Genomic DNA, 25,762 nt, shown 5'->3' with positions numbered 1-25,762 from the left:
TTTTTGGTAATTAAATGGAAGAATTTAAATATGGTATATTGAGACCTACCGGGGTTCAAACTTCAGAAGATCATTTAAAAATCCACAATGAAACTCTTGACAGAATTACTGTTAGAATTAGATACAAAGCTAGAGTTGATCTGAATGTCCTATAGTTTTAAAGGTTGCTATTTTTAGTGTTGTATATTTTTAAATTACGCTAGCTTGATAATAGGTAAAAGATGTTTTTGCTGTAAACTAACAGTCTTAAGGTGACTGGCCCTCTGTATAATTGTTGGTTTTTTAGACAAATGGCAAGTGTCTTGCTGCAATGAACCTGGTATGCTTCTAAAGATACTTCTGAGTGTCACAAGTTATAACAATTGCTTGATGCCAGCAGACATATGAGAAAGCCGAGGAAAATGACCTTCTAATTTGACAGTGGGATGTTACCAGAATAAACAATGTACCTTGCAGTTACAGGGTCCAAAACAAGGGTCCACATTTGTGCTTCCTTCGCCACTACAGTTACAGGGTTTACAGTCTGGGTAGCCAGTGTAGCCCCTGGCACACCGATCACAGCTCACCCCTCCAAAGCCAGGCTTGCAATGACAGGACCCAGGTGCCAGACCTAAGAGAAGATGAGCCACATATCAACATTTTTAAGACAAATATATAATTTAGCTACCGAGTTTTTAAATTTTGTAGACTTTAAAAGCTTATTTTCACCCAAAATTAGATTCATGATGTACATCAAAAAAGAAAAGTTAAAACCACAGAACATAAGGTGTAATCAGAAGATGGCTATGATTTGTGTACATAGCATTTTCTAAGTATCTTTAAAAATATTAAGAACTAAAAAAACAAAAACAAAAATAAAAACAAAACAAACAAAAAAAACCCCAAAACTCTTAGCATCTACCAAAATTAAGGCTACAGAAAAACCACTGCAATGATAAAAAGGAATTTCCATAACTCTGACTGATGACACTAGATTAAGAATTAGTAATCTGTGCACACCTGTTGGTTCATAAACCCTCTCAGACAAGATGGAAAAGTTCGTTGGGAGTAAAAATATACTACTTAAAACAATAATTTAACAACAACAGTAAAAATACAGCATCACTTAGTACAACAAAGACTCAGAATGTTCACAGGAATAGATATTTTGGAAATAAAAAAATAGAGGAGGGAAATGAGAGTAGTTTAAATTTACTTTTCTTTTTAAATAGAGAAATACAAGACAGTTTTTCTTCTTCTCTTTGATTAGAAAAACAAACAAACAAAAAAATACATGCATGCGTGAATGAATCCAAGTTATTGGCCTTCAAAATCTGGAAAAATAGAAGAGCAGATCAGTAAAATATAATCCAGGCAGAAAAGAAAAGGAGGGAAGAAAAAGCAAGGAAACATTATGGAGAGATAGCATAAAACAGAATGACAGAGAGAAGGTCAAACATACATATTAACTATATACAAATAAGTTAAAGAGTCTCACTGTTTCTTTTAAAAACATGTTCATGTAATGTTCACAAGAGATACACAAAATGACAAGAGAGATTAAAAATAAAAGAATGTAATTATACATTAGGAAAGCATATAGAAAAGTAAAAACTGTTGTAGTAATATTAGTAAGGGCCAAAGTAGAATTCAATTACATTTACTAGGACAAGCTCTCACTTTACATCGATAAAAACAAAATAAAAAACATGATTTAAGTTTTTACATTTATGCTCCAAATAAGCATCAATTATAAGTAAGAAACTATATAAATAACATAATTTATTGGAAATTAAAGAAAAATTTTCCAAAATCAATGGCTGAGAATGACAATCTTAGCACTTTAAATATTTATAAAGAAACATAAATGAATTTAAAAAGACAATAGAAAATTTGAATAATCTAATAAATTTAATATGTTATATGATATAAAATATAAATTTTTATTGTAGCTTTTCCATGACAAATCAATAAAAAATGTTCAATTTCTCAAAGCACATTATTATCTAAGTATTGTTTTCTTAACATAAATGACTACTTCTAGATTTGTACCAAATACTACAATAAATTAAATTATGAATATCAGGGGTGATGACAAAATTTTATACAAAATTCAACCACTCTAAAAATACATACATACATACACACATACATACAGAAGATGCCAAAAAACGGTGCCAAAAAATGTATACACATTTTAAGAAAGGAAAAAATTCTATTAAAATTGTAATACTTGGTGGCCAAGACATGGAAACCAAAGTCCTTCGATAGATGACTGGATAAAGAAGATGTGGTATATATACACAATGGAATACTATTCTGCCATAAATAAAGATGAAATAGTGCCATTTGTGATAATAAGAATGGAACTTGAGATTACTATGGTAAGCGAAATATGTCAGACAGAAGAAGTCGAGAAGCATATGACTTCACTGATATGTGGTATATAAAACTGAAAGCAACAAAGGAATGAGACAAACACATAAAGAAACAAACTCATAGACACAGATAATAGTTTAGTGGTTACCAGAGGGTAAGGGGCGTGTGAGGTAGCAGAAGAGGGTAAATGGGGTCGAATTTATGGTGACGGAAAGAGTACGGACTTTGGGTGGTGAACACACAACGTGATATATAAATGATGTATTACAGAACCGTGCACTTAAAACCTATGTAATTTTACTAACCATTGTCACCCCAATAAATTTTAGTTGAAAAAAAATTAGGTATCAGGAAAACTCATTATTAAAGTTAACACAAAAATGTTAGTAGCAGTATCTACGTTAAGTTACCACTGTATTATATGCTTACTTTTCAACTTTTTTATTTTGATAATTTTTTAAACAATAACATGTTTATTTTAAAATTAGGGGAGAAAAATTAAGTGCTATTACTGAAAATAAGGTTAGTTGTTAGTATAAAAATTAAGAGACCATAAAATAAAAAATGACCTCAAATTCACCATTTGAAGATTAACATAAATAGATATTTAATCTTTTAGTATTAAATAATATATGGCTTAAACTGATAATCCTACATTTTTATGAAGAAAGCAGGTGAGCTAAACATGTCAAAGAAACATTACCAGTCTTTTAAACTGAGTCTTTGTGGGGGTGGGGAAACCTATAACTTGGTAGCGTGGCATATTTTAGTCCTTCCAAAGAAGAGAAGAATCTACTCATAGAGAAATAAAAGAACTGCTCCAGATATATTCTAGGAATTTTCTACTTAACCTTGGCAAGCAAGTCTCCTGGAAGCAGCTCCTAAACCTTTTACACCAAGGAGTTATTTTGGCACTTGATTCCTTAATGTTTGAAGGTCATGAATTTCAATCCCCAAAGAAAGTATTGGCTTATATTAGTGTCTGCGTCTTTGTCTTCATAAACTCATGTCTACTAACTTTTTCAGTCCTTTAATACACTTCTTGCTTTCCATATTATTGACTACAGCTTAGTATGTGATACCCTCTAATTGTTCTTCCCATTACAGCTACGCATCTTACAATGAATGCTGTCATTTCATGATAGAAACTAAAAAGCTACAAAACAATCTACTAAATGACACGACATAAAAAAATTACATACACCACCAATTTTTGATTGACAGAAGATGCATATGCACAGATATGTAAATATGTACACATAATGCAAAATAAATGATTGAACTCTTTTTGCTTTTAAAGAATTATATTTAAACAAAATTAATTACTGAGATGAATAAAAAACTGCTTCTTGGAGTGACATTTGAGAGACAGAAGAATACATTCATTACATGAATGAAATTTACTGTAAAATGTTCTCCTAAAAGATCATATTTGGGTTTTAGTTGTCGTCGCAGCAGAACAATGACCTTCTACTGTGGCTCTCACCTCGTGGAGCATGCTTTTCATCCTTGACACAGACTTCATTTAAGGAACCAACTGAATTACAATGGCATGGCTGGCATGGCCTTGGATAATTTGGAGATACCTAACAAAAACATGAAAATGCTTTTAATCAAGTATAATAAAAACACTAATATTTTTAAATTCAGCACACTTTTAAGGACAAATTAATTTTAATAATACATAGTAATACATTATATAGAGAAAGTTATAATATAAGAAGTTACCTTTAATGTATGTTTGCAATTTCTAAAATCCATTTCTTCTAAATGGATACACAAACGTAAAGAAGACAGTATAATAAACTCCTATGTATTTGTTATCTAAATTTAATAATTTTCAAGATGAATTATTCAACAATTGTCAAGATTTTGCTCTGTAAGTTTCATCAGATTTTATGCTGTGCTGAAGTTTTTGGAGAATATCACAAATAAGAGTATTTTAATCCCTACACATTTCAGTATGCATCTCTTTCATTTGTAATCACAGTATCATTACCAAAACAAAAATAATATTTGCTTGATATTCTCTAATATGCATTCTATAATAAAATCTTCCTGATTTTTTATTACAATATAGTTCAAAATTAGTAATTTCCCCCAAATTTACTTTTCAAGAACTTTTTTCACATTGATCATTATAAAATTAATTAAATAGCAATTTATATTTGATGCTTAAAAATAATATTAAATATTTAAATTAAAATTTGATTTTCTGGGGAGGCAACACAACCTGGAAAGAAGCAATGTAGGCCCCATAATTAGAAAAACATGAGCTCATATTCCAGTGTTGCCACTTACTGGCTATGTGGCCTCCTGCAAATTACTTACATTCTTGTAAAATGAGGACAATTATACCAACTATAGTGATGTTATTAAATTAAAATGAAAAGGAATAACATAAAGCATCTCATAAGATTCTTCATATATATTAAATACTCAATATAACTAGTAGCTTTCAATGTTAGAATATTTTAATTAAACAAACCTAGACTGTACTAATATACTGTATAGACAACATTTATTTTCCCGATGCAATAGGATAAGAAAAAAACTGAATTATTTGTCTAGGAAATACTGAAATACTAGTGTGTGTGTGAGTGTGTGTGTGTGTGTGTGTGTGTATGTGTATTTCCACCTAAACTATATATACAGAGGGTGCCAAAAAAATGTATATACATTTTAAGAAAGTAAAAAACTGTATTAAAATTGTAATACTCAATGCATACTGATAACAAAAGATGAGTACAAGTCATGTTTGACTTCTGCAATTATAAGAGGTACTCAAAGTGGTTACCATCAGCATAATTTTAATAGTTTTTTCCTTCTTAAAATGTATATACATTTATTTGGCACCCTCAGTATAATATACATATACATACATATTTCCCCCTAAAATATAGCTTTTATATATATATATACATGACTAGGATTAATTTACAAATGAAAATGCGTTTACTGATAAAAGTCAGTATCATAACTAGAGAGTTATTTACATGTGTGATAGAATATCAGTCATCTATGCCCAGAGGTCAGTTTCAAAATCAAATCTGTTTAATACACACTCATTCATCCCCCATTATGAAGTAAGGACTGTGCAAAGCAGTAACGTAAGGCCTAATCTCTGCCTTAAATAAAGTTACAGGAATAACAAACTTAAAATACTTGGATTAAACAGAATGTGCCAAGTGATAAAATAGACATACAAGTAGAGCTTATGGAGCAAAAGAAGAAGGAGTAATAACACAACACAATGAAGTCAAGTAATATTTCACAGAAAAAGTGACATTTAGACTGGAGCTTGAAGTATGAGTAGCAATTTGAGAGTAGAATTGGGAGAAGTGCTTTCTACACAGAGAAAACTACCGAGACATGAAAAAACTATTCTGTGGACATATGGTAAAACATTTCTTTTAAATAAAATCTTTTTTAAATAAAATCTGTTATAAATACGTTTTATGATTCCAGTAATGAGCTTGAGTAAACCAAATCCTCCTAATTCATTATCTGTCTTTTTGGTAATTAGGATAAACTGCCTGAATTAGATTGTTGATCAGGAAACTTTCTATTGTTTTAGATTCTATACATATATCTACTTTACACTGACTTTTAATTTTACTAACATAATAATTCAGATTACTAATTAGTACTCAAAGTAAACATTGATATGTATGTATATACATATGTATTCATATGCATATATTTTTATTGAAACTATTAAATATAAATATTTAGTAGATAAAACTAAAATTAGATTTTAAGACAATACATTTAAGAATATCATAGAGGAAAGTTACTTAGTTGTAAAATTGTAATGTACAAAACTTTTCTTTCTACATTTTCACAAAAAGACAATGGAGTTGCACCCAAATAGTAAGCACTTTAAATTGAATTTTTATACAAACAATATAGCATAAGTATTTTGTAAGTATAAAAATATCAAAATCTAGGCTCAGATTTACTTAAGTACTTGACTTGTAATTAAAAACTTATCAAGCTTTCAGTTTTGATAATGGTAGAGTGTCTTGTATGCACCCAGTACCACTCAGGTAACAGTTATAAATTCTGAACAAAATAGAAAAATCTAAGGACTTGAGAGAATAATCAAAGACTAGCTGAAATTGGAAGGATTTAAAATTTGAAAGGAAAAAAAATACACTAGATGAGATACATGTTTACATAAAGATAACACCAAAATATGCATATCAATACCCCCAAATACTTAACGTATCCCTTAATCATACATTGTTTTGAGACACTCCAAGGAGTGCAATGAAAAGCAACAGCTGAAAAGCTGCATGACCTGGGTAAGAGTGTCAGGTCTGTGCACCATAAAGTAAACAGAAATTGGAGTTGCCGAACAAGTTAGAAAGGTCAGATAAACACCTTGAGCTTTCTGCCCAAACAAAATGCAAAAGCAAGTTTTCACAATTTCATGACAGTCAGTCAGTAAATTAACCGCCAATTAGAACGAAAGTAAAAAATCTTCAGAGGAAGATAACAGAATCATTTCTCTACAGTGTATCATTCACAATATTTACCCAAAAACTTTTATCTGTAAAGATATTATGTATCCCTATGTTCACTGCAGCATTATTCATGGTGGCCAAGACATGGAAATAGCCAAAGTGTCCTTCCATAGATGATTGGATAAAGATGTGGTACATATATACAATAGAATACTACTTGCCCATAAGAATAGGTGAAACACTGCCATTTGCAACAACATGGCTGCAAGTAGGTCAGACAGAAAAAGGCAAAAACCATATGATTTCATTCATATGTGGGATACAAAACTGAAAGCAACAAATGAACAAGACAAACAAACAAACAAAAACCCAGACACAGAGAATAGTTTAGTGGTTACCAGAGGGTAAGAGGGGAGAAGAGGAGGTAGAAGAGGGTAAAGGGGGTCAAATACATTGTGATGGGAGGAGAACTGACTCTGGGTGGCAAACACACAATGCAATATACAGATGATGTATTATAAAATTGTACCCTTGCAGCCTACATAATTTTACCAACCAATGTCACCCCAATAAATTTAATAAAAAATAAATTTATAAATGTAAAAAAAAAATGTCTCAAAGCAATCCAAAGGTAAAAAAGAAAGTATTTTCCCCAAATTAGTGCTAGAACTAGAGGTTAACCTTGTAGATCTCAATCATTATTTCAAAGATTTACTTGTCTACGGGCGATAGTCCTAAAACTTAAAAATAAAATGTTTCTAGAATAAAGAACATTCTGACTTAAATAGACACTTTACAAGAGAAGATATTGGTGTAGCCAATAAGCATTTAAAATAAAAATTAAATTGCCATGAAATTTGCTATGAATTCATAATAGAAGTTCTGCTGTGGGACCAAACATTGATGGGAATTACTTAGTGATTGTCAAATACTCACTTGCCACACTCACTATACCCACACCCACTAGAATGGCTAATTCAAAAAAGATCGTCAGTACCAAATATCAGAGATGATATGGAAGAACTGGAACCTCTATATATTTTTGGTGAACATGTACAATGTTATTACTAATTTAGCAAAATGTTGGTAGTTTCTTATAAAGTCAGACATATTCTTATCCTATGAAACAACCATTCTTCTCCTACATATTTATACAAAGTAAATAAAACATGACCATAAAAGACATATAAAATTGTTTTATAGGATCCATCTAAAAACTGGAAATGACCCAAATGTTCACCATCAGGAGAATGGACTGAAAATTATGATATGTTCATGCAAAGGAACACTATGCAGCGTTTTTATTTTTAAAGGAACTATTGATGCACAGAACATGGACAAATCTTAAAATGTTACGTCGAATGAAAGAAGGAAGATGCCAAAGTGTATGTACTTCATGATTTCATTTTTATGACATTCAGTAAAAGGCAAAACTAATTTATGTTCTTAAAATCAGAATAGATTTGGGGTTGGGATTGAGTAGAATGAGGCAAAATGGAATTTTCAGGAGAGAGGGAACTGTTTTATTACACGTCCTCAAATATATCAGTTTCCATTATGAAACACTCTGGTCACCTTTTATGATCTGAAGTCTATCAAAATTATTTTTCCATAGAATACATCTTTGTATGAAGAAAACAAAATAACACTTCATGAAAGAAAAAGCATACTTTACCCCTTTGGGTCTAAAGAAGCCGTCCATACACGTCTCACAGTTTATACCAGCAGTATTTTGGGTACAATTGATGCATACACCTCCTCCAATGTACTTCCCATGTATATTTAAACTCAGATTTCTTCTGGCAACATTTTCATCATAATAGCATTCTTCAGCTTTCCCATGACAATTGCATGCTGCATTGAGGAAAAATCAATTCATAAATGTTCATTTCAGACATATTTTAAAAAATCATTCTATAATAGATTTTTTTATACTATATGAGAAAATAGATATACATTTATATACATATATACATACATATAATCAGTACAAAAGTAACTAAAAAGTATTTGAATTTATTGGCTATATTAATACATTCATACTTTTTAGTGGAACTTGAAATAATTACAATATATAAACTGAATCATATGAAATTGCCAATATTTGATTGATCTGATCCTAAAAAACTGAAATGTCATATAGTTCAACCTACAATTTCCTATTAAGAAAAACAAGAAATTTTTGGTACTGAATAATTAACATCCAAGTAATCTGCAATGAATAATTTTTACATGTGAATCTCTGTTAGAGATACTATGGGCAAAAAGGAATGTTTAGGAAATAGTTCCTTTCTTCCACTACTAATAATAACTAAAACAGGGTTTGTTTTATATCATGTTATAAGTGTTTTATATTTATTACCACTGATTTTAATTCTCAAAGTAGTGTTATGAATCTGGTACTATTATTAACCTCTTTTCACATATTAGGAAGCTGAAGCACAGAGAAGTGATTTGTAAAAGGTAAACAAATCAGTATTGCAAACCACTCTGAAGCCAGGTGCTAGAGTCTCATGACTACTCACTGTCTCAGTCCCATGAAGTTTTATCTGATTAGAGAGATAAGAGTATAAGTACCAAATAACCAGGACAAAATGAGAGCTGATTTGCTTAGTAGCTGAGATTATGCCTTTTTGTACCAGACTTGAATTTGGGTGTCCTCTCCATTATTTTGTAGTCATGTGATGTAGGGAATTTCTTAATTGCACTAAGGCTTCGTTTCCATGTAAAACATGGGGCGATCAATAATAATTACCAGATATTTAAAAGCATTAAGAAAAATGCATGTAAAAATCGTTAATATAATGCTTGAAAAATAAGTTCTCAATTGATATTTCCTTTTCTTTCCTCACCTTCTTCTCCTCTTCTTTTCCATGTCACTTTGTAACAGTTCAGAAAAGTGAAAAATCACCACTTCCCCAGAAAGAACGGGGTGAAGCTTTGAAAGATGCGTAGAATTCATTTGGGGTGGGAAGCAGAAAAAAGATAGTATGCTGAGCGTCCTTCCTGAGATGTTGAGTTTCTTAAGTGTCCTTACATTGATTTCCACAAACATAAGAGAGAGAGAGAGAGAAAGAGATAGATAGAGAGAGAGAGAGAGAGAGAGAGAGAGAGAGAGAGAGAGAGAGAGAAAGATAGAGAGAGAGAGGATGTGTGCACACACCTCTTTTTTTTCCCCGCAAAAGGGGACATTTATATATTGTTCTGAACTGTTTAATTTTACCAACAATAAATAGCATAGTGCTTTCTCTATTAGCATATCAAATCCCCACTAGTGGGCAGCTGTATTGTTCTCACATTTCTCCTTTGTAAACAACACTACTTAGGAGGAGGTAGATGTAGGAGTGAGAGTTCCAATGTTAGGCCGCCTCCCATTTGGCAGCTGAGAGTGACTCAGAGGAGAAAATTCAAGTCTCAGGATCATGTCAGTAATTATCTTTTATGTTTTTTTGAGACTTACCTTTATGTGCCTGAGACAACATACTCAGCTCCACAAATGTTAGTAGCAGTAGTATCAGCAATTGTGTAGTAATGACAAGAATAATATGCCCTATACAGCTATACAAGTATAGTCGAGGGAGGTGTAAAATTTTAATTTTAATTAGCTTGAACAGTTCCCCTCCAAAAACACTGTGTCAAATTACTCTATCTCCAACAGAGATGATAAAACTCTTCTCCCATAGCCTCATCAACACTGTATATTATCAGCCATTCTAATCCAGCTCCTTGATATCATAAGCATTCAAACACTTGTCGAGTGGTAGAATGAATATTTTGGTAAGTTAAAAAGAATATTTTCATTGTTTTAATCAGTACTTCCTTAATTATGAACGTGATAATCTTTGTATGTGGTTTTAAGTCATTTCTTTTCCTGAGAAATGCCTGTTTTGATCTTTGCTCATTTTAACAGGTTTATTAACTTTTCATTGCTATATAATATCTCTTAATATAGTGAAGATATTATCTCTGTCACGTTTGATGCAAATGCTTTCTCCAGTCTGTTGACTTTTGATTTAGAATAGAGTATTTTTTGCTGTATTAATGGAGAGCTTTCAAACTTTATTCTATAAAACATGTAGCAACAAATGCAAACCAGTGGGCATTATAAGCGGTTTTATATTGTAAGGACAATACACAAAAATTCTTAAAGAAAACGAACAATATGCACCTAAGCCATAAAAACAAAGAATTCTTTAAAATCCTCTAATACAAATATAGTGCAAGAAACAGTCAAAACGTCTGCTGCCAAGATAAGTAGAGGGAAATAGTAACACAAATTTATTCTCACATTATCAAGAATTAGTGCTGCTGAGAGTGTTTATAAACATTAACTAATGTAGGTAAAACACTGATGCTTGAGCATCACACTCCACGCAGAGAGGGACCTCGGCCTCCAGCGCTGGTTGCTCTCCAAAGGCCTGGTTCCTGCAGAGCCTCAGAGGACATGGATATACCTATTCAAAAGAGCCATTCCCCCCCTGTCATCAGCAGTTTGCTATTTCACAGAATGTCCAAGACACAAAACTGAAACTGTCCTTTAGAATAGGCTTAGCATTAGGAATAAATATCCTTTGCTCTTTGGAGATATATCATGCCTTAAATATACTAGATTGGTAAAAATCCACATTAAACTCAAATGAATAAGAAGGCGATCATTTTATGGAAGGATCTGTCATGTCACAGATGGATTTTTCTAACTATTAAGATGATTGGCACAATGCAACTTGGAAAGGAAAATTTTCATGTAAGATTTTAGGAAAGCATACATTGCCGAAAGCATGGCATTTAGACAAAGTTTGATGGTTAGGACCCCATCTTAATTTGTGGTTTAAAAAAAATAAATTTATTTTTCAATTTGTAAATAAAACCTATCTGCCCCACAAAGAAAGATAAAATTGTTTCATAATTCCACCATTTAAAAAATGTATATAGTAGCAAGTGGAAAATTTCCTTTCAAGTTAATTTATTCATCCTTGTTGCTAACAAGCATGATCTATACTTTTTGTTTCCTTGTTTAAACACATATACACAAGTGGAGAGTGGCAAAGGATTTTGCAGATCCACTTAACATTACATAATTATAACTGTGTGATAGAATGTCAGAGGCAACAGGAAGAATCGCTACCTTCAAATGCAAATGCTGCTCCCACTTATTACTGATACTCCACAAGCACAAAAGAAATTTAATTAAAATTTAAGGAAGTTTGAGAGCAAATACTCATGGGTAGCAATTAACATAAATCCACTTTCAATGGGAGAAGCAATGATCTGAGAGATTGGGGTAGGACATCTGATGCCCCTCTATAACATTTGGGGGGTGGGTGGCCCATTCCTCCAGATATATTTCAGCAATCATGAGTGATTTCTAAATCGAATTATATCATAAGCAGACCAACACAGATCAAAAAGCAAAACAGGTGAGTGCAGAAAATGAGGGGACCCAAGGCACGGATAGTATATGCCGAATCTTAGACTGGAAAGAAAATATATTTTACAGTTGTGGAGCATTCTGTGATTAAAGTTGGCTATGATTCAATAGTTTGAAAGACCTACCATGTCTGACACCTGATACATAATAAATATATTCAATAAATATATAGAGTTGGTATTAATTAAAACAATATATCTACCAAGCCTGTTCTGGAAGTCATATATACCTACTGAACTGAAAAAAAAAAAAAAAAGAAAAGTGTGGTTAGGACTGATTCACCAAAATATTAATATTTGAATTCAACTGAATTGGGCCTAGTGGCTAGTTTGGAATTACAGTTTCACACAAGTCTTTGTTTTTAGGTCTTGTCTTAGCCTGAACAGATGTCCAGAAACACAGGTTACTCTAGCTAGCAACCCTGTCACGATGTTGGGCCAGCTGGCAACATCAGGATATAAAGTCATTCGCTACACTTCTTGGGTATTTCCCTTCAGGAAAAACTGGACATATGGCTTGTCTTCAAAAGTGATAATATTGAAGCATAAATGAATATTTGCTGGCACATGTTTGCATAGACAGTTGTTTTACTGTTTTTCATTGCTGGCTTTTTTCTGAGTTATCACTATACAATAATTGCTATAGCATAGTTTATGCTAATGGTAATCACTGATGCCATTTCTAATATTAGCATTTTTACTGTTATTAATGAGAAACTATACATTTAAAATATTAATGCTTATTATTAAAATAAATGTCATTTTTCCACAAATTTGATTTCTTGCCATCTCTGTTACCTTTTACTCTCTTACTCTTACAAGGTACTGCCCCCAAACACCACCCTTCAGTAAGTTTAACTAATGAATCAATGTTTTTATTTTTCATTTTTGCAAACCATCTATAGCCTAGAGGGTACAATCCTTCTTCCCCTCTGGTTTTCCTCCTTTTGTTAGATGATAGGTATTCAGAAGCCATTTACTAGGGGGTGGAGGTGGAGTGAGGGGCTGTAAAGGGAGCAAGCAGAAGTATCTGGAACTATCTTGGTTTCAGAACCATTTTCTAAACATACAAGTTTAGAAATCTAATCTCTCAACAATCTAGGTTTTGCTGATTTTTCTTTTTACATTTCTGTTAGTCTACATATACATTATACTGTACACTTTCGTTTCATCCTGATGACAACTATACACTATGCTTTTATCTATTTCTCATAATCCTCACACAGTGGTAAATTCTTAAGTGTTTGGTAAATATATTCCAAATTAAACAAAGAAAGAAAGAAAGAAAGACAGAAAGAAAGGCAGGAAGGAAGGAAGGAAGAAAGGAAGGAAGGAAGGAAGGAAGGAAGGAAGGAAGGAAGGAAGGAAGGAAGGAAAGAAGGAAGAAAGATAGGAAGAGAGAAAACAATGACAACAACCTGAAAAGCTGAGTAACAGAAAAGGCAGGGAAAAAGAGTTTACTGGCGATTGCCTTGGATACAATTAGAACCTGGAAATATGTGCTTACCTAGAATCACCACATGTTTATTTTACCCTGCGTCCTAGAAAAGGAAGATATGCATGCTGTTGGCGGGAACATACCTTCACATTCAGATTTAGTCAGGAAAGTCCCAGCTCGCCAAGGTTTCTGATGGAATCCTGGACAGCACCGATCACAGCTATCACCGCATGTGTTATGCTCACATTCACAGCGGGATTTCTAGTCAAAACGAGGGGGAAAGCATACTTTTAGCAGTTTTTAGAACCATAAATGAAAAACTTCCCCAGAAAGGTAGAATGAAGAGAAAACTTCTAGAATAAGTATCAAACAGTAAAACTCCTGTCAGCGTGGGAGGGCAGAGGTACCAACCTTGGGAGCGGATATATTTGACCAACGTGAGATTATGGAGGTCTGGCCTTGCTCTGCAATCACTGGACTTCAACTTGGAAGAGAGTAGAGGCCCAACTGGAAGTCATCTTGAAGACTGAGATCCCTTCTTTGATGCCTGAGAAAGTTTTCTGGTTTGGCTATATCCATTATATATCCATTGTCCCTCAAAGCACCGTTAACATTTGGGGATGTGGGCAGCGGGGAGGGATAGGCATCGAAGGGCGTAAAGAGCATAATTATAATAGAAACCAAATGTCCCAGGACTGAATCTCCTGTCTGTGTGTGCTCTGAGAACAATCTTGACTCATCACATGGAACGATCTCTCCAAGGCTGCCCTGTAGGCTCTCAAAGCTTGGGAAACACTGCCCATCATGACACCTGATAGCACCCACACCCTGCAGAAAGCAACACCACAGACTTGCCCAGGTAAATAGACCAGGGCATTGGAACCTTCCCTGGGAGGTACCAATATGACGTAGTAGTCAGAAAACTAGCTTTGAGCAAAAAAGCCATTTGTATTACAGTTTTAGTAAGAGAAAAAAATCTACATGTAGGTAGTTATGTTCACCCATCTTGCTAGTCAATATATGTCTTCCATATACTATACAGCAAATGATTTTGTATTGTACCAGTTTGTTTATGACTGAGAAAAACAGATGCTCGTTCATCTTATTTTTAGGTTATATTCACTTAATATGTTGTCATTAATGAAAAATTTGACCCCAAATCATTCCAACATTTTCTGGTCTGGCAGTTTCAATGCTCTCTTGAATGTTCTCTTCCACTCCACTCCTTAAGGCCCCTGTACTACCTCAATCTCCTGTTACACAGCCATTTATATTTACTTCCACACCCAGTTTTCATTTGTTTGCTTTACATTCTTGGAAAACTTTAAAAATAAATAGTCAAGTTGATTGACGGAAGGCATTCTCTAAAGCTACATCATACAGCAGGCTGTCATAGAGAGGTTTCAAAATAGATATACCAGTTTAGAGTCTTTGTAGAAAAACAAACAAACAAACAAACAAACAAACAACTAATCTGTTTTCTAATACTGTGATGGCTGACTTTAAAGTCTACCATCCTAACCATAGCTCTATTTTACCTTGGCACAGCTTTCTCTTACACTGTCTATGTGGGGACATGACACCCATTCATGGAGCGGCCTTGTGGCCAAAGCCTCTCATGAAGCATTTTACAGTTTAGAGATTCATTTTGCGTAAGCATCCTATAAATATACATACATTTGTCACTGGATCAAGTGGACAAGCCCTGGCATGACCATAGCAGATGCACATCCCTCCAACCGAAATATCTTTGACCGAGTAGTAATACTGCAAAAAGTAATCCAGAGAGAAATCCTGTTAAGATGACTGCAAGGTGAAAGTAACAAAAGGGAACAATCAGTTAAAAACTTTACTTTCTGTTTTTCTCCTTAGCTTGAAGCACGTTTGTGTTTCTGCAGGACACCTGAGGGCTCACAGAAGGGATCAAGTAACTAACTCCTCACTCTGTAATCATAGCTCAAAAAAAGAATTCCTCTAATTTATGTTAGATGGACATTTTAGAAAAAAAAAATGTTTCTCCCAAACAGTAAAAAGTCCATGCTGGAGTATCTGTTATTGAGAGTAAGTTTTTATGATTATTTATAAAAGTTGTTTTAATTTCTTGAAAGAAAACCTTTTTTATCGTCATTACAGCAACCTCAGTATTCATGAATCATATGCAGACTGTTTTATTTGATAGAATTGCAAAGAATCAACAAATTTAGGGGAATGTGTTCATAACAATATATTTCTTACCCATATTAAGAAGGAAATAAAAAGTAACTCTCAAGATTGAATTAACATAATGTTAGAATAAACTAGATGTGCAGAACACCTTTTTTCATCATTATGTTAAAATGTCTACGCAATTACTTTCCCATCTGAAGTTAATATACAGCTATGTTTCTGATTATTTTAATCTACTAAGCTATTTTTAAAAGGTGATTTATAATTATACAACTGGATTCGTTTTAAAAATTTAATTAACGTGTATATAATATTTTATTAATGGTGACGGTATTTCTCAGTATCATATGGAATTCAAATAAGCATCCCAGTGGCAGATAGTTCTATTATTCCAATTAGTCAAAAAAAAAAATTTAAAGATAAATAAGTGGGTGGCCACAAATCTGAGTTCCCTGATTAAAAATTCCCTTTTTCCATTTACTTCTTTCTTCTTCTTCGTTTTGTTTGTTTTTATTTTTTACATATAGTGTCTTTTATAACATTTTTGTTATATTACCTTACTTGATATATCTGGACCCCAAATTAATGGAACTTGTTAGGAAGTTGAGGTAACGTAAAAGTTTGCTTTTCACTATCTTCATCATGTAATAATATAGATACAAACAAGGATATTTGCTTGGAAAGCTGATACAGTAGTGTTTTTGTAGATGCTTCTATAATTGTAAAACCTATTTTAAATATACATGTGTCATGCTTCACTTTGGAGTAATGAAGAGGAGCTGAAATTCAGTATCTTATTTTATATATTTAAATGCACATATAGTGTTCATGAACTTAACTTTCAAAAAAACATATTTAAATGTTGAATTTTACCACACTATTTTAAAGGCTCATGTACAGTGAAGTCGTAAATAATGGACATTCACCCCAATCCCCATTTTGCCTTCTGCAAAAGATGATTAAAAGGAACACATTTATTTCCATTGATTTTCCACCCCCTCCCCCCGATAGATATACTATCAGGGATGATTAAATTTCACTTCAAAATTATTCAGTATTCCTCTGCATATATTTTTAAGTCATGCCAAAATTACAATTAAAAGAGATTTTTTTTAAAACCAGTGAAGAATCTAAACATTGCTATAAAATAATGATTACTTCAGCATCAGACAATTTACAACATGCAAAGTATAACACAAGGTAAAATTTTTTTAGGTTTGGAAAATACGGGACACTAAAACAACAAACACATGTTATATGGGAATAATGAAACTTTAGAAGGTATTTTGTAATGATAGTGAGGTTAGGTGTGGGTAATTTAAGCAATGAGAAGAGAAAATCTATGAGGGATATTCATAAAACATGAAAAGCACTGCCCTTCAATATTCAGCCTAATGGTCCAATAATCTGGCAACTGTTGGCAACAGTCTGACCTAGTAAAACCATTTTAGAACTAAGTGCTTTGTGCCACAATTGTAGGTTCTTACTACAATCGACTTTTTACCTGCACCTCTAGTCATACAGTAGATACTCTCTCAGCATGGATTTGCTTTATGGACTTATAGCCGAGTTGATTCTCTTGGTAATAAAGTCTAGGCAGTATAGCAGCATATAAGGGAGATGACATAAACCAGTGCATGTGGCGAGGGATAAATAGCATAGCAACCTGGGCTGATCATCTATGTCACAATCCCACAAATTCCAATTTAACACTAGAAAACAGCACTTCTGTTAGCTCCTGCTTTCAAAGATCTGTTGAAAGGATGCTATCAACTTTTTCCTGATATTCTATTCACAAAGGAAAATAAAACTGTATACAGAATTAGTTTTCCCCTACAGCAGTGCTTTTCAAAACTAAGGATTGTGATTCATTAATAAAGCAGAAAAGTGAATTATTTCACTGGACAAAATGGTCCATAGACCAGCGACATGAACGTCACTGGGTACTTGCTAGAATTTTAGTTTCTCAACTCTGCCCTAGACCTCTAGAGTCAGAATCTGCATTTGCACGATATTACCAGCCGATTTTATGCACATTAATGTTTAAGATTTATTGGTGTGTATGTGTGTGTTGATGTGTGTGTGTGTGTGTGTGTGATGATATAAAATGCATTTGATAATGTGGGTTGCAGCCAAAAAAGTTTCAACTTCCTGTAGTAACTCCCCAAAGCTAATTATAATTGTAGCTCAGATCACCTAAAGTTACAAAACTAACAGTCCTCTAAAATAAGATTATGAAGTAGGCACTACAATCTTCATTTTATAAAAGACGAAGTTCAAGTTCAGAAATGTTAAAAAATTTGATAAATGTTATACAGCTAATATGTGGCTGAGCTTGGATTTGAACAAAAGGTCTATCAAATTTCAAAGTCTTTAATAATAACCATGCCTACAAGTCATGGAAAGGTATCTTTTAAAATTATTTAACAGGTAGTTCAAAAGAAGGGTGCAACATCATTCACAGGCTGCAATATAATTCATCAAAACTTACTCTTCGGGTGACAATGGGATCAATTTCTCTTGGGTCTTTGTGAGCAAACATCATCAAATCAGCATTCAAGGTGCGGATCCTCTGAAATCTCAGGCGAATATAGCGAGCGGAGGTAAATTCTAGCAGTTCAGGAGAAGGGTCATCAGCACTTGGTCTCCCATTGATCAAAGAGATGTGAATCTAGACAAGTTAGGAAATAATTTAACAATTAAGTTCGCCAAAAATTAAATATCTGGTTTTGATTGTTTTTTCTTGGGAAAACAAAAATAAGCTTCTCTTCTCCCATTTGGTCATGCAGATGCAGGTTCATGTTTACTCACTGGAATGTAGTGAAGCAATAGAGGAATTTTATGGACCTTTTAATACATCTACATGCAATTCATTTGTTGATATTTTAGTTATTCTCTATATATTGCAATTACCCATGTTGCATCTACTTGACTTTCCTAGGATTTCCATAAATTCTTAAAGCAATCTAATCTTTTTCTGAAAATTATTGTGTCTTAAAATTATTTAAGAATCAGGTATACAGTGGGATACCAGAAAACTTGTTTTAAAAAAAGTTACAAAATAGGCAAAAACAGGAACCCACAGATAATTAAAATAACTCTGACCTTGAAAGTAGGTATCTAATTATATAGTCTTAGTATATAGAGTAAAAATTGACACATTGCAAGGAAAACTAGACAAATCACAGTGAGAGTTTTCAATTGGTTATTCATGTGTTGTTTGTTTTTTAGTAATTGATCCATCAAAAAGACAAAAATGCATTGTCACCCCAATAAATTTAATAAATAAGAAAAAGTATCAAGGGTATAACATTCTATGAAAAGTAAATATACAAAAATACAACAAAACTTGGGTAGGATGGTAAATTTGTTAGGAAAATAATTTAGAATAATTTATACCATACGAAATAAAATCTAATTATACTGTTTTTCATGTACAAAATGGAGAAATTGCCAAGGAACTACCCTGCAAAGTTACATAAAAAGCCCACATGCTCTCACAGGGATTTCACAAGAGCAGGAATAAACCAGTTTGGTAAAATAAAAATAATTATCACAGATAAAAGAATCTCTCCCCTAATACCTAAAGAACTCATATAAGTGAACAAGAAAAAAAGACCAACAACGTAACACAAAAATTAAACAAAAGATATAAGGAAACTATTCAAAGAAAAGAAAATATAAATGGCTGCCAAACTTTTGATAAGAATGAACTTTAGACATTAATTAACAGAGAACTGCTAATAAAAAGCATAGTAATAAACTTCTTCCATTTTTTTTCAGGTGGTCAAATCCCCAACATACTAATAATACTCCATGATGGCAGGACTGAGGGAGCATAAGGCATTCTGACACACTTACAGGAGTGAGTGTTAGATGGCACAAACTTTTATGAAGGTTCTACTTCTGGGAAATTATCATATATACACACACACACGAGTATATACATTCCTACAGCAATGTTTGTAATAGCAAAAGATTGAAAACAATCTAAAACAATCAATGTGCAACTGGTTAAATAAATTATACATCTATAAAGTGAAATAGTGCACCATGAAAAACAATGAGGAAACTCTTAACATATAATAGGAAGAAGTACTTTCAATTTTTTTGTACTTTGTAAATGCATTATTACCTATGCAATAAATTAAATCTAATCAAAATTGTTAAAAACATTGAAATTGAGTGATAGGTTTTGGACTGAAAACACACACACACACACACACACACACACACACACACACACACACACACACACACACACACCCCCCCCCCCAAGCATGTGCATGCATGCACAGGAGGCCAAAGAGAAAGAATGCAAGAAGAAAGGAATCTTGTGCTGCTGGAAGCTGTTTGGGAACACGTATGTACTGGGAAACTGTGACTTGAGATCACCCACTAGAATTTTCATCTACTTTTGCAAAATGATATATCAAGTGTGTTAATTACATTTTTGACAGGGGAGACAATGGTATGTGTTTCCATTCCTAACATCCTGCATTTAGATAATCCCTGAGAGCATTTTACAAACTGACTGCCAATAAACTACTGAGTCACTAGAGAAATAAACATAGCAAACTCCGAGATGAGAAACTAATTCTGATGTCACAAAGTATAAACTCAAAATGCCTCATGACAAAAATATGAAATGTCCCAGCTAATTGAGTCTACCTTGAATACTTAGTAAAAAATAGATTCACTTAACACATTTGAGGATGATAGAATGAAAGGTCTGCTAAAACACAGAATCTGAAAAAATACTGGATATCCTTACTGTAACATAAAAAATTCTAAACCAGCAAAGTGGATCTTGTATATTCAACAGTTTTGCTATCTATCTGGTGATCCAGAAATGTATTTAAAATAGCCTCTATTACTTAAGGAGGCATCAAATAAATGTTAAAATCATGAAGAGATACATGAAGCAATTAAAAAAATAGTTCCCCTTATTAATTTAATAAATTCAATTAATTTTGGCATCTAAAATATCACCAGTGCCCTTGAATTCATGCTTAAATTTCTGTTATCAAGCTCTCCTTTGAGTGCTCCTAAAAATGTTACTTGAAAAAAAAAAAGAGGACATCACTACATGTGTAGGATTAAAGTTTCTGAAAATTATTAAGGTTTATTTGGTGTTAATTCTATGGTGAATCATACTTGTGGCTGTACATGAAATCAGTAAGTTCCTCATTTAAACATACAGGAACTTTAAAATAAATGATGCACTTTTTCTCATTTAGGTTAATAAGCCATGTGATAGCTACATAAAGGATTCAGCAAAGGAACACTTCTCACAGCTTTGGTATTTTCATCAAGCTACGCTGCCAAGAGATCTTGTGAGTATAGTTAGTCCCAAGCTGTTTCTGGGATATAATACCAGCCAGCTGTTTGGCCACGCTGTGAGCAGCTTCCATCCATCGGGTTTTCTTTTTTCTCTACTCTCTTTCAAAATAAATCATAATATTAGATAGGGTATTTCCACTGGCTTGATGCTGTGTAATTCCAAGTCCACCGGGTAGTTTAACATACTTCCTGATTTCCTGTGGGGGGACAACTGGAGGGTGTCTATCTTCAAAAAGATGAAAAGTGTCAGTCCTCAAGTCCACAAGTGTCTTACTGTGAGGCCATGGGAAGTCTGTGGCAGTCTAGTGCCTCCTTCTGAAATGATTTTGATTATAGACATGTTGGTGGGTGTTCATGCTGTCCAAGGGATTCATTCCAACTGAAAACGTCAGCCTGCTTAACAATGGGGTTTTTTTTGTTTGTTTTTTTGCTTTTTGTTTTTAGATTTTAAAATGACACTCAGATAAAGAGAAAAAAATACCTTATGAGTTTATGACCAAAGGACTAAATCAATATTACACTCTACTTATCCAAATAATTCTGTTTTTATTAGTGTAAGCATACTATATGAATCATGTTTCCATTGTAGATAGATATACATTTGTGCCTCTATTGCACTTTTATGGTTAGAATATAATTTAAAAATTGTTTCTGCAGCAAACAATCAGATTTCTAGTATGGATATTGTCCCATATTACTATGCTTTTCTATTTACATTACTACATCGGCATTAGATTTCTAGCAGAGCTATAGTCTAATACCCTGACCAACAATACAATTTTTTTGAGTGACTGGATGGATGGAAGAATAAAGGCTGATTAAAAATCATTAATAAGTATTAGAAACTTTGAAATGAGTACTGGAAGCACATGGAGTTGACAACGTGATATGCAGTGTGCTCGCTTAGAACATTTTAAAATGCCCTTTGAATGATTAGTCTCTAAATGTGCCAATGAAAAAGGTACAACTTGAAAATAAGGTGTCTCCAGGAGATAGAACAATAAAATCCCCAGGAGTAGGATGAGATTATCTCTTTGTAGGTGTGGTCAAAGAATCTGTATGTAAATGAGTGATGGAGACTCATGGGAACCTCTTAAATGCAATCATCGTCCATAGGATATTATTTCAGAAAGGGAGAGTAAAATTATAATGATAACTTTGAAAAATGAGCCTAATCACTTTTATTTTACCCTGTGTGGAAAAAAAGGAAAAAAAAAACACATGTGTTTGGAGAACAGGGGTGAGCTGTATGAAGCTTCAGAAAAGGGGACAATGCAACAATCTGTCATTGTGTTTCTAGCACAGATCAAAGGCTCCAGCTCTGGCTCAAGATGGTCAAAGGAACCCTCAAATGATGATTTTTTAGTCTTCACAATACCTCATCTATTAACAGCATCTCAAACAACTGAATACTCCTTCGTCTTCTAGGACATCATGCTGCCTTTGTTTTCCTATCTCTCAGACTACCCCTTCTAAATTCCCTTCACTACTTACCACCTTTTCTCCTTCCCAACTCTAACATTGGATGGAGCCCTGTATTGTTCAGTCTTTGGCCTCTTCTGTTCTATTCACACTTCCTCACTTATTGATCCCATCACAGCTTTAAATACCATCTATATTGATGTCTCCCACATGTCTATCTCCAGGCCTGATCTCTCCTCTGAAGGTCAGGATGCAGAATCCAACTGCCTTCTTGATACATTGATTGGGCTATCTGACAGGTATCTCAGACTTACAACTCAAACTGAGTTCCAGCTCTTTATCGCCATAGTCTTCCCAATCTCACTAAGTAAGTTCATCATTTCAGCTACTCAGGATTAACAAATTAGAGTCATCCTTGATTGCTTTTGTTTCTTTCTTCTTATGTCCAGAGGGTTGAAAATCTTGTTGGCTTTATCTTTAAAATATATCCAGCATCCAAACACTTTTCACCACCTCTACTAAAACCATCTTCATCCAAGTTTTCATCATCTTCTACCTGGACACTACAATAAGATCAGAACAGGTCTTCCTACTACCACATTTAATTCCCTAGGGTCTAGTTGCAACACAGCAGCTGCTTTTTTTTTTTCTTTTTAAGTATTTAGTAAATGTTTCCATCAATTTATTCTCTTCGTATTCCTTAAAAACAAAAATCAGAAGTTTAATAATGATTTAAAATATTGTACATCAAAGCCAACTTTCACTCAAGCTGCAAGTTGGCCGATGTTCTCTTCTGTTTGCCAGATTACCTTCAGTACTTTCTGCAAAGAGATTCCTTTCCAACCGTTTATATGAGATCTGACATTAAGTTTGCGAACTTGCCACCATGCACTTATATTGGCAGCACTGTACAAACAGTTCAGTAAGGTTTCATAACCTTGGTACATCATTGTCTCACAGCTGTGTTCATGTCAACATGTAGCCGTGTCTTGCTGAGTGGCGTTCATTATTGTTTTGCGTGTTTTTGTGTGCCATCGCGAGAATGTCTGACCTTAAATTAGAGCAACGAACAAACATTAAATTTCTTATTAAACTTGGCAAGAGTGCAAGTGAAATCCCTAAGGGATAATGTTAGTCTCTAAGGGATAATGCCATGAAGAAAATGGCAGTGTAGAAATGGATTAAACAGTTTTCTGAGGAGAAAGAATGCATCACTGATGCAGAGAGGTCAAGGCAGCCAGTAGTGAGCAGAACTGACCAAAACACTGCAAAAATTCATCAAATTATGTATCAAAATTGTCAGCTGATTGTGAGAAGCATAGCAGACCAAGTAAACATAGATAGAGAAACAGTTAGGAAAATATTAACTGAAAATCTTGGCATGAGAAAGGTGTGTGCAAAAATGGTCCCAAAGAAGCTCACCGATGAACAAAAGCAAAGGAAAGTCGAAGTTTGCCAAGACATTTTGGAGAGGCAAGATGATGTTTTGGGCCATGGTATCACTGGTGATGAAACATGGGTGTACCAATATGATCCTAAAACAAAGCGTACAGTGAAAGTCAGCCAATTCTCCACAGCCAAAAAATTTTCGTCAGTCCAAGAGTCAAAACGATGTTGCTAACCTTTTTTGGTATCAGAGGGATTATTCAATATAAATTTGTACCAACTGGACAGTTAACCAAGTTTACTATTTGGAAGTGCTGAAAAGGCTGTGTGAAAAAGTTAGATGAAAACGACCTGAACTTTTCGCCAACAATTCATGGCTCTTGCATCACGACAATGCACCAGCTCCCACGGCACTGTCTGTGAGGGAGTTTTTAGCCAGTAAACAAATAACTATATTGGAACACCCTCCCTACTCACCTGATCTGGCCCCCAATGACTTCTTTCTTTACCTGAAGATAAAGGAAATATTGAAAGGAAGACATTAGGATGATATTCAGGACATCAAGGGTAATATGATGATAGCTCTGATGGCCATTCCAGGAAGAGTTCCGAAATTGCTTTGACTAGATGCTGGCATCAGTGCATAGCTTCCCACGGGGAGTACTTCAAAGGTGACTGTAGTGATATTCAACAATGAGGTATGTAGCCCTTTTTCAGGGATGAGTTCGTGAACTTAACTGCCAGATATCGAATGCATTAGATAAAGAAAGGGTGACCAACAGCTTTATGAAAATAGTGTGAGCCACAGTAAAAGAGATCCATTCCCAACTCAAGTGTGTGTTATGGGCAGTTGAGTTGGTTCCAATTACTGGTGATTCTATAAATGAGTGAGGTCCACAGTGTCCTGTCCTCACAGCCCTGTTCAGTTCTTGTAGACTCACACCTATGGCTTCTTTTATGGAGTCAGTCTAGCTCATATTTGGTCTTCTTTTCCTGCTACCTTCAATTTTACCCAACATTATTGTCTTTTTCAAAGAACCTGCCTTTTTCACAATGGGCCCAAAGTAGGACAGCTTCAGTTTTGTCATTTTTGCTTCCAGCAAAGTTTCAGGCTTAGTTGGCTCTGCTACTCACCTACCTTCTTTCTGCCAGCCCAGAATATCTGTAGAGCATTCCTTCAACATCCTATTTGAAAAGAATCATTTTTTTTTTTCCTATCAGCCTTCTTCAATGTCCAAATGTCATGTCCATACATAGTAATTGGGCACATGAGGGTGTGGATGATCTTAGCCTTGGTCTCTAATGAAACGTCTTTGCTCTTCGTGATCTTTCTTGATTCTTCCACTGCTGCCCTTCTCTTGATTTCTTGGCTGCAGTCTCCATTTGAACTGATGACTAAACCAAGGTAAGCAGATCTTTATCAATGTTGATATCTTCATTGTCTATGTTAAACTTCTTTATTTCTTCTACAGTCATGATTTTTGTCTTCTTAATAGTCAAATATAGTTCCTCTTTGGCAATCCTTTCACTTCCATCAGAAGTCATTTTAAAGCACTGCTACTTTCTCCCAACACAAGCCCCATGCCATAATCACACTCATCGTTAGCAAACTGTGGCAAGTTATCGTTTCCTGAATGAGAGCAAAAGCTTTTAGTTTCTCTTCATCACTTGGTGCTTCAACAATTGTCTTGCAAATTCTCTTGAGGTCAGCTTCTGTTTCAGGGAGCGCTTTAAACAGTCCTTGGAAAATTTA

General features: G+C 33.9%; 1 protein-coding gene across 2 annotated transcripts in view; it reads right to left on the bottom strand.

Annotated features, from left to right (window-relative positions):
• LAMA2 (laminin subunit alpha 2) overlaps positions 1-25,762 on the bottom strand; it is a 527,500-nt gene that overhangs the window by 287,112 nt on the left and 214,626 nt on the right. For both annotated transcript variants that reach the window (XM_033102537.1, XM_033102538.1), the window contains exons 5-10: positions 18,350-18,529; positions 15,370-15,459; positions 13,836-13,953; positions 8,503-8,681; positions 3,845-3,944; positions 450-610 (exon numbers count right to left, since the gene is read on the bottom strand). In XM_033102537.1, the coding sequence (XP_032958428.1) occupies positions 450-610; positions 3,845-3,944; positions 8,503-8,681; positions 13,836-13,953; positions 15,370-15,459; positions 18,350-18,529 (828 nt within the window). The remainder of the gene's footprint in view (positions 1-449; positions 611-3,844; positions 3,945-8,502; positions 8,682-13,835; positions 13,954-15,369; positions 15,460-18,349; positions 18,530-25,762) is intronic.

The sequence above is a fragment of the Rhinolophus ferrumequinum genome, chromosome 3, assembly GCF_004115265.2.
Source record: "Rhinolophus ferrumequinum isolate MPI-CBG mRhiFer1 chromosome 3, mRhiFer1_v1.p, whole genome shotgun sequence".
NCBI lineage: Eukaryota > Metazoa > Chordata > Mammalia > Chiroptera > Rhinolophidae > Rhinolophus > Rhinolophus ferrumequinum.
Note: the sequence above shows the minus strand (reverse complement) of the source record. Positions and strands in the feature narration are given on the sequence as shown.